An 18,545-nucleotide genomic window follows, 5' to 3' on the forward strand; every position below is an offset into this window, starting at 1 on the left:
CCATAGCATCTACTCCATAATAGTTACTACTTCAAACATAAGCATGTTTATCAACAAATTTGGGAATTTGAAAATTGTGAAAGAGCGAGGAAATGCTCATTTGCAACATTGAAGTTTTCAAGAAATCCAACAACCAGCGTAGAACTACCTAGCTATGAACAAACACAAAAACATGATTTCAAGAAAGACCTTATAGAAGCTAAACAGACTTACAATAGGCATTCAAAAACTAGTGATTAAATTTAAACACTCCTTGAAGATGTCTTATTTAGAATCAATTTAAGTGTCCCCAAGGCATCTTCCCCTCCCCTCCCCATCACCCAAGGCCACCATCATTCCCTCACTTTGCTGCCCCATTGTAGATTTCTTTTGCTGACACTTCAGTTCAAAAGTGAATGGATGTTGACTTGAACTTTGCTTGAATAACTTAAAAGTTTTCAAATAACTAAATTTGTTTTGAGGAAACTAGTAAAAAAGATCAGGTAATCACCGAAACAGATTAAAGATCACTCCTTCATCGCATGATAATCCCACTACTTCAAATATAGAAAGGATAAGTCACAAGAATATTCAAAGATACTGAACATCTCAAGCCACACTCATGCAACTTCAAACTCATAATGCAACATGGAAAAGGTTTCTGGATTGCCAAACATAATCTTACCAGGATGGTCAATAGATTGGTCATCTTGCCAACAAACCAAGGCCACTCCAGTGAGGAGCAGCTGTTGGTCGTGGAGGCATTCCATGTTCGTCACCTATCCTTTGAGTATCAGGAAGACAAATTAAATCCATGGACATGGATATTTTCTTGGACTTGCTTCTGTTGATCAGCAAGAGAGGCTTTACTAGCCATATCAATGATCTCCACTGCATCTGCCTCATCAGAATTCCTTTCCAAATGTTGGTAGTTGGATGTTTAAGTCTTTATTGAGAAGAATTTAGAGATTAAAGGACAATCGATGAAATTGTACACTGAGTGACAAAGGTAGCATGAATTCATATGAAGCCAAGTGGTAAAGTAGTGAACAAACAAAATACCATCTACACAAATTGTTGTGGAAACAGCACCCCAAGATTCATATTAATAACCATAAATAATAGGCATATACACACAAAGAACACTAGCATTTATGTTTTTTGGCAAACTGCCTACATCCATGGCAACGGTAGAGAAAGTTTTACTTAAAAAAAAAAAAAAAAGGAGATACAAATATTCGTGGTTCGCCAACCTGCTTCTTTTGCTGCCTCTATTACCACCATATATTCTAACTTAGTGTATAGAGCAATTGTATCCTGTAGAATTGATTTCTAGCAGATTGGGTCACCGGCAAACACAAACACAGCCCGTCAAGGACCTTCTACACATAACATCTACATAAATAATCCAAAAACATCCCAATAGGTGATGCTTGCACCTGCCAAATCATAAAATTCCATTTAAGTTAGTGGAACCACATTCAGCAAACATGAAAGGTAAATTCCCAAATAAAGCACAAGAGAGCCCCATGTTTTACAAATATACCACAAGATAAACAAAACAAAAAAGTTATTTCTTTGAATGGTAAATATATGATCATTTAAATTTTATGAGATTGGCAAATAAAAAGGTGGAGTTGGTATTTTTTTCGGCCTAATAGGTTATTTGATACTCAAATATGCAAAACTACCCATGTCACAATTTGAATGATCAATTGACCAGATTATATTGGCATTTAAGGAATTGGGAAAAAAAGGATAGAGTAAGTATATCTTTCTGGCTAATAGATTATTTAACACTCAAATAAGAAAAAGTGACCGTGTCATAGTTTAACACTCATATGTTTGGGATTATAGTGTATTGTTTTTATTTCAAATACCAAAACAAGCTTGCATTACAATAAGCAAAACAATTATGATCAACAAGTACATAAGAAGCACTTAGTCAATATACTTGTTTTGAAACTTAACTTAGCTAAATAAAGGAAAAAGGTAAATAATTAAGCCAATATTTTCTTTTTTCAATAATTGACACCTAAGTACAGTACCTAAGTTTTTTCCTTAATATTTTATTAGTAAATCTCCCCATGGAATTGAAGCTTATACTGCATAAGGTGAGAAAATATGCTATGCATTGTATTAAAAAATAGTAATAATAAAATTAACAATTTTAATTTTATATTTTTAAAACAAAACAAAAACTACACCACATATTTCATGTATTTTTATATGAGAAACAATTCCTCCTGGCATAGTAGCCCTCTGTTTCTATTGAGAATTTCACATGATCTCTCTATTTGTTCTTTCGAATATCTCTAAAAGAAGTTCAATGGTAGCTCAAAGATAATGATATCCTTTAAGATATCCGCATGAACTTTATTTCTAACACAATGTACTAGTTTCAAATAAAGACGAAGGCTAGAGGTATGCCATATTTGTGAAAAAAAATCCAAATGACTATCACATTTAGTTATGAATTAAATTATATATTCAAAATAAGTGATTGCTACATTAACATGAACGAACTAGTATTTAAGGACATATTATTTGAAGCAATACCTTTTAGCTAGATATTGATATCCTTAACTGACTAAGGCGGTCGCTTCATAGCTTTTCCAGTAACCATTTCACCTTTAGTATTGTAGTCACATAAAACCAATCCTTTGTGTCATTGACAAATTTGAAATAAGCATGCCTCCATGTCCTTTTAAAGCATAGACCTCCACAAACTCCGCAAAAGCCAACTGCGAATCCAACTCCCACACCTATATAGAAGCTAGAACTTTCAGAGTCCTCTTTAGTTTTTCCAATTGATGTTCTATTATGAGATTCTCCAATTGGGGGTGTGCAGCTTTTTGGGAGAGGATCACCACACAATTAAGGATTGCCAATATATCTGACAACATCAAAAGACTGAAGTTGGGTGCTTGAAAGAATTCTACCTGAGAAATTGTTATATGACAAGTCCAAGTAATCAAGATATGTCAAATTAAACATACTTGGAGGAATTTCACCTGATAGATGATTTTGTGAGAGATCCATTGACTCTAACTCCTTCATTAGCCCAATGTTTGCTGGTATGTTGCCCATCAGATAAGTTCAAAAATCGTAATTCGAAAAGAACTGATATTTCAATAGGAATTGATCCAAACAAATTGTTACTTGAAAGGTCTATGATCCTCATGAATTTAAGGTTATCTTCATATTGTAGTTCATGTCCTTTTGGAACCAGCATAAGATTCTCAAGGTAAGAGCCATAGTTAAAGTTGTACTCTAAATTGTCAAAATAAAAATCTTGATTAGGGTCAAGCATAACCATGGCATTGATATTTTTAAAGCAACTTGGTATGGGCCATGATAGGCTATTATTTGCAAGATCCAATATTCTAAGAGAAGATATTTGGCATATATTTAGAGGTATATTTCCCTTGAATCCACTAGATCTTAGACGGAGAACTATAAGTTGTGTCAATTTTGTAATCCAGAGTGGTATGGTCCTTGAAAAATTATTATCACCTATATCAATGAGCAATAATTTTGAGCACCATTTCAATGACGAAGGAATATCCCCGTAGATGTTATTATTTTGTAAACTCAATGATTTGAGTTCAACTAAAGACCCCGAGAGAATAAGGAAAATTCTTCCTGATAGATTATTGCTCCCCAAGTTTAAATGGATCAAAGATTGCTAGTACCTCCAACAGTTAGAAAGATCTCCAAGTAAGAAATTTTTTGATACATCTAGAACCTGCAATTTATTTATTTTTATTCATCTTTTGGCTTAAGAAAGTGGAAATAAGTCCAAAAAATGAATTGTTAGCTAGATTGAGCACTTCAACATTTGCAGACAACCTTGGCAATCACCCCTTAAAGTGATTAGTTCTTAGATTCAAAATTGTAGAATTCAACAAAATGTCTGGTACATCTCCTTCTATGTGGTTTTTAGAGAGATCAACCTTCTGAATGTTTGAAATCCAATCCCAAAACCAACTTGGAGCCTTACCTGAAACTCCTGACAAGGGCAATAATAAAACCTGAAGGGATCTTTGTGTATGTAGCCATGTAGGAAAGTTGGGACCTATCTTGTAGTAGCTCATGTCAACATATTCAAGTTGAAAAGGTGGAACCCAATTGGAATTCATGTTAAAGAACAAAGGTGTATAAGAGATATACAATACTTTTAATTTCCCTAATTTGGAGAAATGTGCTTCATCGAGACTGCCTATGAAGAAATTAAGTGAAATAGATACTACCAATAGATTTGAGAGAAGTCCAAGACTCTTTGGAACGGTGCCATTTAACTTAGTTCCATCAAGGAGTAAGATTTACAATTCAGATAAATTCCCAATGGACAAAGGAATAGGACCACTTAAAGAATTACCACTGAGATTGAGATATTTCAAATGCTTAAGCTGTCCTAGAAAATCTGGAATTTTTCTGCTCAAAGAATTATCTCCGAGATCGAGATATTCTAATTTTTGAAAATGCAAATGCTAGGTGGCATCCCGCATATCAAAGAACTTTCAGCCAGGTAAAGCCTTAAGAGGCTTGTACTGAGATTAGAGAACCAATTAGGTATCTCATGATTGAAATTATTTTTAGAAAGATAAAGGACTTGAAGAGATGTGAAATTTGCTGATGCAAGAGTTGTATTCAGACTATCAAGATGACAATATTGCAAGTATAGCTCCGAAAGAGTTGGGAACTTATGGATTATTTGAAGCCAGCTAACTTCTCTGTGAAGGTCGGCTGAGCCCAAGTCAAGGTATTGTATGGAAGAGACACTAGACATCCAATGAAGGTTATCTGCATAAAGGCCTAAATTACGTCCAAGATTTAGATAGTGAAGGCTTGAAAGGTTCCCAAGTTGATAAGGTATGACCCCACAAAACCCAGCACCATGGAGCTTAAGATGTCTCATACTACCCATTGAACCAAGAAAACTTGGAATGCCAGTACAATTAAATTCATTCTCACTCAGTCTAAGTAATTCAAATGTTCTAATTCTAGCAACGAATGACTAATAGCACCGCCTAACCTCTTTCCGTAGTTGAAATCTTCAGCACCATCCCATGTTGAAAGCTTGAATTTGTGTGAAAACACAAGAGCTTGTTTAGACCCGCAATAAAAATTACGACTCGATTGCTTTTACTCTAACTTAAACTAAGTGCAGTATAAGAGTAAATGAGCGCAAACAACCGATAAAACTACTCTAAGCCATATTTATCCAATATCAACAATAAAAGAAAAGCTTAAAGAGTAGGGAAGAAATATGCAAACACAAGATATCACCGAGACGTGTTATTGAAAAAGAAACTGAAGTACTTGGCAAAAAACCTCTCCGCCACCCTCCAAGCAGTAATCGATCCACTAGATAATAAAGTTGGAGTACACGAATAACAAAAGACCCTCCAAGCTTAGTCTACCAAATGTACTTGAGCCCTGTAAGCTCCTACTACCAACTAGCTTCTCGGAACCTTGTATTCTCTAGCTTGCCCGGATCCCGCAATTCAGCCTGATTGCATCCGCCAATGAAAAGCTTCTTCCAATACTTACCAACAACATCAAAACCTCACTTTACAGTCAAATTGGGTGTGGTAAGTGTTAGGGCTATCAACCTCTCAAGGATTTAAATATAGAGAAGTACAAGTAAAGGAAAACCACAAGAAAATATGTAGATGATTGTGGGTATAACAATTTCTAACTCTCAAGTGTATTTTCTAGGGTTTTCTCTCTGAAAAGCACTTCTTACAATATATGGGTAATGAGGGTATATATAGTGTGGGTAAAGATTTGGTAAAGCAAAACATGACAAATTAGTCAAACAGAATGTTTCACGAGTACTTCGTGCCTTACTCGCGAGACACTTGCGAAAACTCCAGGCTGTCATGACTCTTCAATAATAAAAGAAAAGCTTAAAGAGTAGGGAAGAAAGATGCAAATACAAAATAACACTAAGACGTGTTATCGAAGAGGAAACCAAAATACTCGGTGAAAAATCTCTCCGCCACCCTCCAAGCGGTAATCGATCCATTAGAGAATAAAGTTGGAGTACACGAATAACAAAAGACCCTCCAAGCCTAGTCTACCAAATGTACTTAAGCCCTCTAAGCTCCCGCTACTAACTAGCTTCTCAGAACCTTATCTTCTCTCGCTTTCACGAATCTCGCAATTCAGCCCGATTGCATCCGCCAATGAATGGCTTCTTCCAATACTTCCCAACAACACCAAAACCTCACTTTACACTCAGATTGGGTGTGGTAAGTGTTTGGGCTATTAACCTCTCAAGGATTTAGAGATGGAGAGGTAGAAGTAGAGGAAAACTACAAGAAAATGTGTAAATGATTGTGATATAACAATCTCTGACTCTCAAGTGTATTTTCTAGGGTTTTCTCTCTGAAAAGTACTTTTTATAATATGTGGGTAATGAGGGTATATGTAGTGTGGGTAAAGACTTGGTAAAACAAAACATGACAAATTAGCCAAACAGATCATGTTTCACGAGTATTTTGCGGGAAGGTCTTACCTACGAGACACTTGCAAAAACTCCAGGCTGTCATGACTCTTCACCTTCCAGTCATGTGCTCTACACGTGGCTACTTTGCGGGTTAGCTTCTCACGAAATCCACTTGTTCTTGATTTTATTTTTGAGTCTTCACACTCATCCCTTACAATTAAAAATCCACATAAATACAGGAAAATATGATTGAATAAATTATAATAAAATTTGGCACGGAATTAAAGCCAACACAAAATAGTTGTAAATTACAACTTTACACATGAAAAATTGAGGTGGAGCTCTATGACGCGACCAGTAATGTTGTCGTAGCAAACTCCTTCCCATCTACAACAATCTTTTTGTTTAGTCCAGGAGGAGAGTAGGATTTCAGAATTAATGAAACCTTTTTGGAAGCTTAGAAGTGCTTCTTTCTCTTTGTCATTGCAAGAAACATTTGAGTTTGACTCTGCTTTGAAGAAGAAGCTTAAACTGAGGGTAGCTACAAAGAAGTATAGTAAGAAAAGAACATGAGTTGCAAGATAGGCACCCATTACAGAGCAAAAAATGAAGGAAGAGAAAGTTTCAGAAGAGAAGTATGAAGGAAGAAAAGCTGAGTGTGAGCAATGGAGGTGATGCAATTGGAGGATACTAGCTTAATAATATATAGTGATTCTTCGATTACTTTCTTATTATTATATTATTTTAACGAAGACTTTGGGCCAAATCGGCCCAATACCACCCTTTCTAAAAAAATTTAGGCAGAAACCACTGTTTCGGAACTAATTGGGGATGTACCACTTTTTCCAGTACTCGAGTTCACCAAACTCGAGTACTGGATTTTACACTTCCACCGTGGCATGCCAGCGTGGAATATCAATGTTAAAAAAATGTCCCCAAGTACTCGAGTTTAAAGAACTCGAGTATTGTATGATCTGGTACCCGAGTTTAGGAAACTCGGTTACCAATCTGGATTGACACTGGAACTGCTGTGGGTTATGCCCGAGTAAGACTCGAGCTTCATGTGATCGAGTACTGTGAAAAGTACCTGAGTTTTTGAAGCGCGAGTACTAATCTGGATTGGTCTGATTTGGTCTGATTTGGTCTAATTTGGTCCATTCAGTCCACTTTGTTCCATTTTGGTCAGTTTCGATCCATCTTTGTGTACTTACATATATAATTGGAGACAACAAGTTTAAGTTGAGAGCCCTTATTCAAAATCTAAATTTATTAAAACAAATTCTTGAGTTTGGGGGTCAGCTGTCCACCATTGCTACACTGATATTCATAGTGCTACATGTGCTGCTCAATAGCTCGGCACTATTGAACCCTATCTAGTCATATCATTCACACTCACGTCAATACACAGATCTGCATCATTTTGCAATGCACTGTTTTCAAGGATGCAGAAGACCCCTGAAAAGTTTATGATGCATTTAACACAACTCGGTATTGTCTTGTCAAGTTCATGTCAGATGAAACACAAGCATGCTAAATACTCTTCACATGAATACTGTTCAGCTGAATAGTCATGGCAGTACACTGCAACTACTGCCCAGAATAAGAGAATCTCACTATGACATTGGGAACATTTGAACAAAAAATTCGTATCATGGTTTTCCATCCTGTATTGACATGACAAGCCTGAATATGTTAAATTTTATTATTGAATACACAGTGGAATGAGGTTATAAATGTACCACAATTCTTTTCTTATTCCTACACCACTAACTTTGTAGGTTGAGTAGCTATGAGTCGCAACGCCTCAACATCATCTCGTACACGTAGAAACAAGTTTCAATCTACTTCAACAAATGAATTATCACAAGTTCCAGCAGATCAACAACTACAAACATACACAGACCACTATGGAGGGAAATGGGTTGGAAAGAAGAGAGATTTCGTTAACATGCCAATATACACGTACGAGAGTCTTGGAAGCATTGGCCACATCATGGTCGGCAAACCTACAAAACTAAGTACAGATACCACCGCAATGGAGTTCATCGTAGTAGAACCACCATGGTCAACCCTATACGAGAAGAGGTGTGAGTTGGAGGTGTATTGTCGATGGCACGGGTTACGAGTTCCTAAGGCACGCTCAGCCGAGTTACCTAGAGATGAGCCTGCCAACATACTTGCTCGCCTTGAACAAGAGAACAATCAAATGCAAAGGCGGTTAGACCGTTTTCATGCAGTCCAAAAAGCTAGGAAGCATCTAAAGGGGAAGGCGCAAGAGCGAGCCATGAAGTCTATTAATGAAATTACTGCGTTAGATGATGAAAGTGACATTTCAGACTTCTCAGATTCAAGCAATGATGACTTCCAAAAATTTCTACCTGCGAACATTCAACGTTGTTGTTGATGTCTACACGTTTTGTGCAATACAAAATGTTTTTGATCATGAGGGCAAATGATCCTATTGTACGTGCACCTTTTGCAAATCTAAAGATGAATTGTTCATTACTTTTGGCTAAGTTTATAGGAAATCACTTGCTCATTTTTTCCCTGTTGTTCGTTGTTGGTATGTTACAAAAAGATGTACTTGTATTAGTGTTTGGTGAGAATTATAAGTGCTTGGTGAAAATTATGGTCTAAACTCAATATTCCGTGAGTAAAACTCGCTTTTCTAACGTAATACTAAATGTCATTATTTAAATTCTTTGACAAATTCTTTGAAATCAATTCGTCCATCTCCATTGTCATCAAAGACTCTGATCATCCTTTGGCATTCCACTTCCAAAGGTTCCATGAGCCCCACTGAACAGATTTAACATTTGAAACAACTAAACCACCGAGCTTTTTTTCTCAAATCAAATAATTTCCTACACGTCACACCTTAACTCTCTGCTTTTGTTTCTTTTTTTTCTTTTTCTTTTTCTTGTAAATTTTAAATAAGATACAAATTTTAACCTTAGCATATCAATAAACTTCCCTATTTGACAACAATTGATTTGAAATGACTGGTGGCAATATTTATCCCATATTTTAAATTCATGGTTGAAATCTTTTTAGATCCTTTAGTTGAAAATCCACCGAAATTATTGATTAATTATCAATTTATCTCAATTTTGTCTTCCGCAAGATTGTGATTATTAACCACCAATTGGCAATGCACCAAATGATAAAGTAGAAAAAACATCTCCAAAAGAAAAACCATTGCAGGCCAGTTAAGGCAATTTATACTATATAAGGAGTTTACAAATTATAAAAGTAAAAAATAAAATCTTTGTAACTAGTCTCTATAACCCAAACACCCCGCAGATAACTCATTGATGTTGTGGGGGGCAAAAAGATCCTGATGGGAACGTGGGCCTTTTGGGCCGTGTTAAGGAAGGCCGACTTGATCCTGGGTTTAGAAATTGTTAGTACTATGGGTCGGCCCATACGCCGAGGATCCGAGGATCCAGCCGAGGGTGACCTTATCCTCGGATGAACACCGAAGAATTCGGGGTTTCGTAATAAAGATTAGGGGATGACACGGTTAAGGCCAATGGTTAAAAGGGGGGAACCCTAGAACGCTCCAGAAGTACCGATGTTGAAGAAGTGTCAAAGATAAAGGCTGCTACCTCCACATTAAAGACCCTGCACCTACCACCCTGGCCGCATTTATGGGGAAGTGACACCTGAACAGTAGAAGAGAAACTTCTGGTTACTATTCAAAGGCACTAAGAAGGGAAATATCTAGGCTAAGGGGGAGGTGGGGCAACACGTGTACAAAGTATTCAAAAGGGTAGTATTTAAAGAGGAATCTAAGACAGAAAAAGGGATCTCCCTCTTTGTAACCTAAAGGAAAGAGAAAAAGAGAGAGAGAAATTATATAAGAACAGTTCTCGGCTTACGTCCGAGCAGATTGACTTATAGCATTCTTTGTTGTTTTTAAGTGTTTATAATCTTTGTCTTGCTATTTAATCCTCAAACACTTCTAACCTGGGTCTCAAGCCCACACTCTACAAATTACATTGTTTAAGGCTCGTTGGGCCTGAGCCCGTAACTGTTCTTGGGGCCAGGTGCAATTGTGCACTTACAGATGTCATCATGGAAATTTAACCAAATGTGAGATTATCAACCAAGAGCTTTGTGGCTCAATGAATATGCTCGGTCTCTTTTACGAGGAGAACCTAGATTTGAATCCCCCTTTCCCTCACTTGTTTTAAGCAAACTAAAAAAAAAGTGAGATCAACAATTGAACAAAATTTCAAACCACAAACCATATAAAATCTAGAAGGGCAAGCCCCTGCTTCTCCCTTCTTGTTGAAGTTATGTGATGAGAGGAAACAGTAGTTGGAAAATTATTTTGTGATGTCAAGTATTCTAAAATCTGACTCAGGACACTTTTTGAGACATTAGCTCTTTCACATGCAACATCATGCTATAAACTCAAACATATGGCCTATGTCTTTCTTAGAAGGCCATTCTTCGACCAATCCACTGACATCTTCACTATCTGACCTCTCTGTCTGGGAAATGTCCCTATTAAGCATACAAATAAGAGAGTTCACTGTATCTTGGACCAATATATTTTGACATCCATTGTGGGAGCAGGGAGGAACAGTATGATTCTGACTCTGACAAGGCTTATGAGGATGAGAAAACTGGATACCTTGTAGCTTCATCGCCACAAGTCATTTTCTAATCAACACCACGTTGCAACACCGCAAACATGAGCAAGGTATTCAACTATTAGACGCAGAAGATCCAAAGCTGATACTGAATTTGAAGCTAATGCAGGTCAACAGTTGATTGTTACCATCCTCCAGTGTCATCTTGAGAGTGTAAGAGCCCTGTGAATACCACAAACCATCAGCTGGTTGATGCGAAACACTAGAATAAAAAAATAAAAATAAATGATAGATTAAATTGTTATATTGGACTGACAATGAAAGAAGGAATGGAAATTACTGATTTGCAAGTTTGGCTTCTCTTAGCCATGCATATGAATCCACATGAAAGAGGATACTTATATCATTACTTCTCTTAGCCATGCATATGAATCCATATGAATCCACATGAAAACTAATCTGTACGAAGCTCTAAGACATAATAATTGATGAAGTGACTCTTACCTGGCCAGCTTCAATTTCAGTTTGAAATTTCCTTGCAGCTACACCAGATGTAGTAAATATAGAAGCCCCATTGCCATATCTGTTCCAGAAGTACAAGTCACATACAAATCACATGTAATACTTCTTTAAGAGAATTAGAAAAAGTATGGTAATATTTACAACAAGAGAAGAAAATTTAAGGAAGTACTTGTTTTTGTTAACAATATTTATGGCCTCTTCGAAACTGTCAGCCTGATGTTGAGAGGGACAGAAAAATTGTATGTTAATATCTCCATACTAGCCAATCAATAACCTGATTGATAAAAACAATGGAGTAATGAACACACCTCCATGCAAATAAGAACTGGGCCAAAAATTTCCTCTTGCAAATGCGGAGGTAGAAAAATGTCAGCATTGTTCTGAAGTCACAGTTCAGCTCTTTTTATCCAATTGGAAAAAAGGAAATGCAAATGCAATAGGATCAGAAGAAGAAAAAGAACATAAAGTTACCTTCAGGTGAATCAAAATTGAATTTCCTAGAGCAAACAATAGTTATATATGGCTTCATTGCCTTCTTCTTCTTCTCATCCTCTCCACTCCGGGTAGTAACATCGCACTCTTCCCCCTCTTCCATGACACGAAACTCTTCAATCACTGAGACAAGAAATCCGCACACTTTTGCATTCATCAATCTCCTAAATGTATAGCACTAACCAAGAAAATTAGCAAACAAATTTCAAACCTAAAACATAAGGCCAGAAATTATATGAGTTGAAAACTGGTTAATTGCCTAGCTCACCTTTCATCTACCACCATATAATATGGATTGCACATGATATGTTCCATGATGCACATCCTTGCTTCCATTATGAAATGATAGAGGACCTGCTTCTGTGGCCCTTTCTCAAATGCCCATCCATATGTGAAAATTTGATTCATCACAAAATGTACATCCCTAGATATTAGCATCAGATGTTTGGTTCAAATGAAGCCAAAAAGAATTATATATTTAACATGCGATTATTAAGGATGGACAAAATGATAAGGAAAAACAGACAAATGATTAAGAAGAAAATATCAAGATATATCTCAGAGTAGAGGAGAAAATGATTTTACTAACAAAGCCAAGGTATATGTAGTTTCTTCTTCTTTCCTGCTGTTATCGAAATAAGCATATGATATACCTCATGTAATGAAATACTTCAGATTCCAAAACAATAAAGAAGCATATGATATTTCTTTATGACTTGACAAATAGCAATTACCTAACCCTATAACGGCCTGTACTTGATAATTAACAAAAACATTTTAAAGCCTTGAGGGCTCCTCTCTTTCTTCTTAAGACTAGAGTTACATAGATTTCATTTCATGTGTCAGCAACTTGGATTGACTACAAAAGAAAGCCAACATGTAAAGTTAAAATTTGAGTAACATTCATTCAAATTTTTTTTTCTTTTCTTTTGAATAGAGAATCTTCCACACATTCTGCTAAAGCTTCATATAGTGAGCGTACCAGATTGAACCATTCATGTCAGTGTCTATATGAGTTTGGCCAAAATCTTAAATTAATCTACCAAAGTTGTGATTATTATCTTTTTGAAGGAATTTTTAAGGGATGAGTAGGATAATTAATTGCAACTTTGGTGAAATAAAAGAAGTTGATGAAGAAGAAGGTGTTACCCATGACTGGATCAAAATTGCAAAGCCTAATCAAGCCGATGCTGAACTTGCTGACACACACACAAACACCAATAATTTTTCACCATCATCATCCAAAAATCTGAACTTGTAGCTAAATTTATGAACTCTGAAAAAGGGGAATTTCTCGTCTTTTTTATACCCAAACAAAAATTCTATAAATCAATATCATAATATTTTGCTTGAAATTGATTAATTGTAAATTGAATAAACTCACAATAACAATGATTGTGAAGAGACCAGAACTTTTCAACCAGTGACACATTGGGAAACTAAAAAACTGGAACCTGAAAATGCATTGCATAAGATCAGAACATAATGTTAAACAAATGGTACCACATCAGCACTTCATTTCACCAGAAGGGGAAATTAACTAACGTCATGAAAATGATCAATGTGGACAGAAGTACTGCTTCAAACTTTACATGAACTGAGAATTAACAATTACTGAAGTACATGTTTTAAATCATTAGGTTTATCTTTGCTGAAGTCATATCAATGTGGACAGATCCTCAATTTGTTTATAGAGTCACTCAACAAATTTATAGAGATTAAGATATCCTATTAAAGCATTAACAACTTTAAAAATGTACTCGAAAGGACCTATTTGTAGTTATTTCCATATAAAAGGTCATTGATCTTACAATTGACAGGACATTTTAAAATATTATAAATGAAGTGTGATCAGGAGTTGTTATTTAATACGTATATCAAAAGCACACACAAAAGAGAACATAGGATTGAACCATTGGTGTCGGTGTCTTTGAGATTTTGGCCAAAATCTTATAAATTTAGCTTCCAATGGTTTTTTTTTTTTTAGGAAATTTTTGACAGATGAGTAGGATAATTAATCAATATTTAGTTCTAATAAAAAAAAAAAAGACGAAGCAGAAGAAAAGTTTAAAGAAGCTACCCATGAATGGATTTTAGACTTGCATCACTGAATCAAGCCAAGAATGAACTTTGCCCATGCAAACAAATCATCTCACACCATTGCCATCCAAAAATCTTTGTTTGAACCTAGAAACACAGAAATCATAGGTCCTCTTCTTCGGTGTGCTCTTCTTCATCATGCTCTTCACTGTGTTCGTCATCCTCTTCACTGTCTTCATCATCTGACGAGCTTGAAAGAATCTACATGCCCAAAAGAAAACCTTATGAGTAATTTCAAATTAGTCTACATGCCCAAACTGAAGGAAATTAGCAAGAGCAATTGGAGTTGTTTTCTCTATATGCAAATGAGTAAGATTTGCTACCATGATCATTTTTTATTAGTCTAAACAATTTTAGATCCTCTTCTTCCTCAACCTCTTCTTCCTCATCCTCTTCTTCCTCATCATAGCTCTGAAAATCCTACATGCCCAAAAGAAAACCATATGAGTTATTTCAGTTTAGTCAATAACAGAAGGAAATTAGCGAGAGCAATTGGAGTTGTTTTATCTATATGCAAATTTTTATTAATTTAATATTGATATATTGCAAAATAAAAGAAGAAGCCCAACGAAAAGAAGAAGTGTCCGAAGAAGTTACCTTGGCTCTGGCATAAATTCTTGACTGCCTCGCACATACTTGTAATCAATGATGATGTTAGGGATGTGGGAAATCTTGGGCCAGTCCTCTCCTGTCCCTCTTTTGAAGCATTTCTCCAGAATTGGACATGTTGAGATCTCTAGTTTCTGTAATGGAGTTGTATGAAGGAAGTTCGGCACCAACTTTAACTTTGTGCAAACAAGGATTTCCAAGTTTTGAAGACGTGGCATTATAGTGAATCTTCTGATACAGTCTTCTTCTTCTCCAAGTTTTGGAACACAGACTTTTCTGTTGAGCTAATTAAAACACCAATTACATAACCCCAGTGAAACAACATAATTAACAAATAAAATATAATTTCAAACGTTGTGACAAGCTAGAGATAAATTTAACTGCAAACTATTGGGCAAATAAATATAGTAAACGTCGCTTCAGAGCTAGTAAAAAGTGTAAAATTACCATTCAAATACCATATAAGTACCACTCAAACACAAGAAGTTCACTCATATCTACATGACATACATTAAGAAATAAAAAGCAAGAGTATACAGCATCTTAACCATCCTGTACCAGCAGAAAACATGAAAAAGATTGCCCCATAGTAATATAGTTCCCAGTAAGAGTCTTGATGCTAATCGAACGTGGTGGGAGGGGTTTTTTAGTTGCACCTTTTTTTGTACAGTGGGAGGGATGGCAGTAGGGTTCATTTCTGCCATGAGATGTGGTGCACAGAGACATACCGAAGAGTTTAGTTTACAAATCCTTCTCCTTGCGTACAAGGACACTACAAGTGGTAAACAAGATAGCTTGTCTGCTGGGGTTTTGCCTAGGGGTCCTAATGTTTGACAGACCTCTACAAGAGTGAGAGGTGCACTCCATGTTAATTTATTTTGAGCTCTTGCAGGGAGCTAAGGTGCGGGGGATTTGAGAAGATACATGAGGTTGGCGTAACAGTAGTACTAATTATTTGCGGTTAGCTTTTTAAAATAAGGCCTTTCTTGGCTGCCGCGTACATGTTGCTTGGAATGAAATTTGGTGAACTCACACTTCCACCGAGGAGCTTTTCATTGTTTGTATAGAAGCCCTCCCGTAAAATCCTCAAGGGGGGTTATTAAAAGAAATTGGGATTAATGATACCTAGTGTAAAAGGAATGAGGAGTATGTAGATCATGTCTTACTACATGAGGTTAGCCTGAGGTTTCTGAGATTTAGCATGCAAAGTTTGATGAAAGAGGTTAGCCTGGAATGTGTTTATGTGGAGTATTATGCTGGAATAAGATAAACCTACAAAAGTATAGCATGGTTCACTCACCTTACCAAGCTCACTTTCCTGAAGAGCGTTTTTTATTTGCTTTTGAGATTTGTCATTCCCTATTCCACTTCCATTACTTAATCAAATTTTTCCTATTTTATTTTCTGTAAGTGCTAGCTACTTAGGTGTTTGTGCCATTTGTACACTCCCCGCGTACATTGGTCGCATCTGCTTCAGTGCATTTTAGTAAAATTGCTTACCTATTCATAAACGTGTGTTGTGTGCGCACTAATCAGTAAGCCATATCCAACTGAGTGAAATCCATTTAAGCAAACATAAATGGCTGAATCAAAAAAGAGTATTTCCACTCCTGAAAACCTGATCCAACTGGTACGCAGACCTTCCACAAATTACTAACACTTTTCATCAAAATAGAGTGAAGGGGATATATGAGGCTAATCACCAAATAAGATTCAATAAGCTAACATGGGGGACAATGTAAAAACTTCATGTGAATGGAATGCCAATTTCATTGGCAAACGCCTTCAAAGCCCAATCAAATCACAGGCAACAGTGTTATTTGAGTTCTCAATAATACCGTAAAAGGAAAAAAACAAGGAAGAGCAATTGAAGGACCATGGTTCTACCTTCGCCGTTTCATAAGACACAACTTTGTTAGCAGTGAGGTCAGACTTGTTTCCAACCAGAAGCTTGTTTACATTCTCACTAGCATATCGGTCAATTTCACTCAACCATTGCTTAACATTGTTAAAGCTCTCTTGGTCTGTCACATCATAAACTATCTGGCACATACACCAAGAACATTGTGAAACAAGTTCAACATTCACACCAAATCGTCAGGGCAGAACCATGAGCAAAATGCTGAAAATTTGAGAGAGAGAGAGAGAGAGAGAGAGAGAGAGAGAGAGAGAGAGAGAGAGAGAGAGAGAGAGAGAGCTTACAATAATGCCATGTGCTCCACGGTAATAGCTACTAGTCATTGTCCTGAAACGCTCTTGTCCTGCAGTATCCCACTAAATATCCCAAAAAAAGTTCAACAGCCAGATAGAAACAACAGCAACAATCATAGGATGTTGCACTACATAAACATCATATTATGAACCAATGATCAAATTTCAATCCATTAACAATATTTAGGATATTTAACCATCTTGTTAGTAGTTTCTGCATGAAGATGGCTATTAACCAAAAGTAAACATGTTAAAAATGACCCCAACCCACAAAGAGATTCCACCAAAGGATTATAGTAGATTTTTTTACCACCACCACAACTATCATAATCATTCTTTATTACTTGTTCCCTGTGATAACTAAAAACAACCCATACACCCATGTTGATTTATAACTACAACATCACCCTCCACCGCTTATTTTAGAGGGAGGTGATGCCATTTAGTCCATGGCCAGTGGCTTACTTTTACATCATGCGTTACAACAGATTTAAAGAACAAGAAACACCACCCCCCCCCCCAAAAAAAAACCACCACCAAAAAGAAAAGCAGGAAAAATAAGAAATGAAAGGATTATACAGCATGCGAATGATACTTCTTTGGACTGCTGATTGGGCAGTTTAACAAATTTCCAGGAACTAGTACAACCATACAACTTTACCAAACTTAAAAAGTGGGGGGAAGAAGGCTTACGATCTGAAGTTTTATGGTCTTTCCATCTTGCTCCACAGTGCGTATTTTCTGATAATAGGTGGAATGCAACAATTAGGATCATATTGCTTCAATTGATATAACATCTATTAAAACCCAAAGGTAAATACTTACAAAGTCAACTCCAATTGTGCTAATATAACTGTCCAGATACGAATCATCCTGTGTCAAAGAGACGAAAGAAAAAAAAATCACATTGCATTTATATTCATAAGTTCTGCTCAAGAATTTCAATTAGAGCCAAGTAGGCTTCAATATGCTCAGTAACCAGAAAACTTTCCACTAATGAGTCAAACATTTTTTTTTTTTTGCTGCAGTTCTTTTAAAACACCAAATGTTGCTTGGAGATAATATTAGATAGTATGGTAAGATAACAGTAGGATCTACCAAATACATAGAGTAAATGTTTTGAATATCATAAAACACCAAAATTCAACTCCAAACAGAAATTTTTTATTGGTACAATACCCATGCCCCCCATGTAAGAACCTTTTGCATGTATCGCACTAAAGCTGAATATGGTATGAATAAAGTGTTAGTAACAAGAGGTTAAATAAATTTATCACCATTAAAGTCTATAATTGACCACAATAAAAAAGCTGTAGAAAAAACAGGAGACACCAGGAAAATATCCAATAATTGCACACCTAAACAAGAATAGAGAAGTCTTCTTTTTCTTTTTCTTGCATAAAAGAATAGAGTGGTCGAGAAATGAGAGTATCGAGTACAGAATCACACCAAGTATTAACAAGAAAATAAATCATACTTGCTGCATTGAATGAAAAGAAAGCCAATTGTTCTCCAAAATTTTATTAAAAATTGCTTGGCAAATTTCCGTCTGTTGTGGGGTTGAGGTACGCCCA

At 36.2% G+C, this 18,545-nt stretch overlaps 1 protein-coding gene and 1 long non-coding RNA gene across 2 annotated transcripts; both read right to left on the reverse strand.

The window, feature by feature from the left end:
• Positions 1 to 2,583: 2,583 nt before the first annotated feature.
• On the reverse strand, positions 2,584 to 4,909 carry LOC142634650 (receptor-like protein EIX1). The gene is made up of 5 exons (XM_075808941.1): positions 4,534 to 4,909; positions 4,309 to 4,450; positions 3,983 to 4,197; positions 2,994 to 3,624; positions 2,584 to 2,830 (listed from the first exon to the last, which is right to left on the reverse strand). Exons 1-5 carry the CDS (start codon positions 4,907 to 4,909, stop codon positions 2,584 to 2,586), a joined length of 1,611 nt encoding a protein of 536 aa, XP_075665056.1.
• An 8,315-nt stretch (positions 4,910 to 13,224) lies between these two features.
• Positions 13,225 to 14,347, reverse strand: LOC142636503 (uncharacterized). The gene is made up of 3 exons (XR_012844348.1): positions 14,132 to 14,347; positions 13,436 to 13,505; positions 13,225 to 13,327 (listed from the first exon to the last, which is right to left on the reverse strand). It is a non-coding gene; the product is annotated as an uncharacterized LOC142636503 (long non-coding RNA).
• Between the last annotated feature and the right edge of the window lie 4,198 nt (positions 14,348 to 18,545).

Source organism: Castanea sativa, chromosome 5 (genome assembly GCF_040712315.1).
Source record: "Castanea sativa cultivar Marrone di Chiusa Pesio chromosome 5, ASM4071231v1".
NCBI lineage: Eukaryota > Viridiplantae > Streptophyta > Magnoliopsida > Fagales > Fagaceae > Castanea > Castanea sativa.

Coding starts and splice junctions, on each gene's coding strand:
- LOC142634650 (XM_075808941.1), bottom strand. CDS start 4,909: ATGGGTAGTATGAGACATCTTAAGCTCCATGGTGCTGGGTTTTGTGGG. Junction 4,198..4,308: donor ATTGGGAATTTATCTGAATT/GTAAATCTTACT, acceptor CTTCATAGGCAG/TCTCGATGAAGCACATTTCT. Junction 2,831..2,993: donor CTCACAAAATCATCTATCAG/GTGAAATTCCTC, acceptor TCTCCCAAAAAG/CTGCACACCCCCAATTGGAG.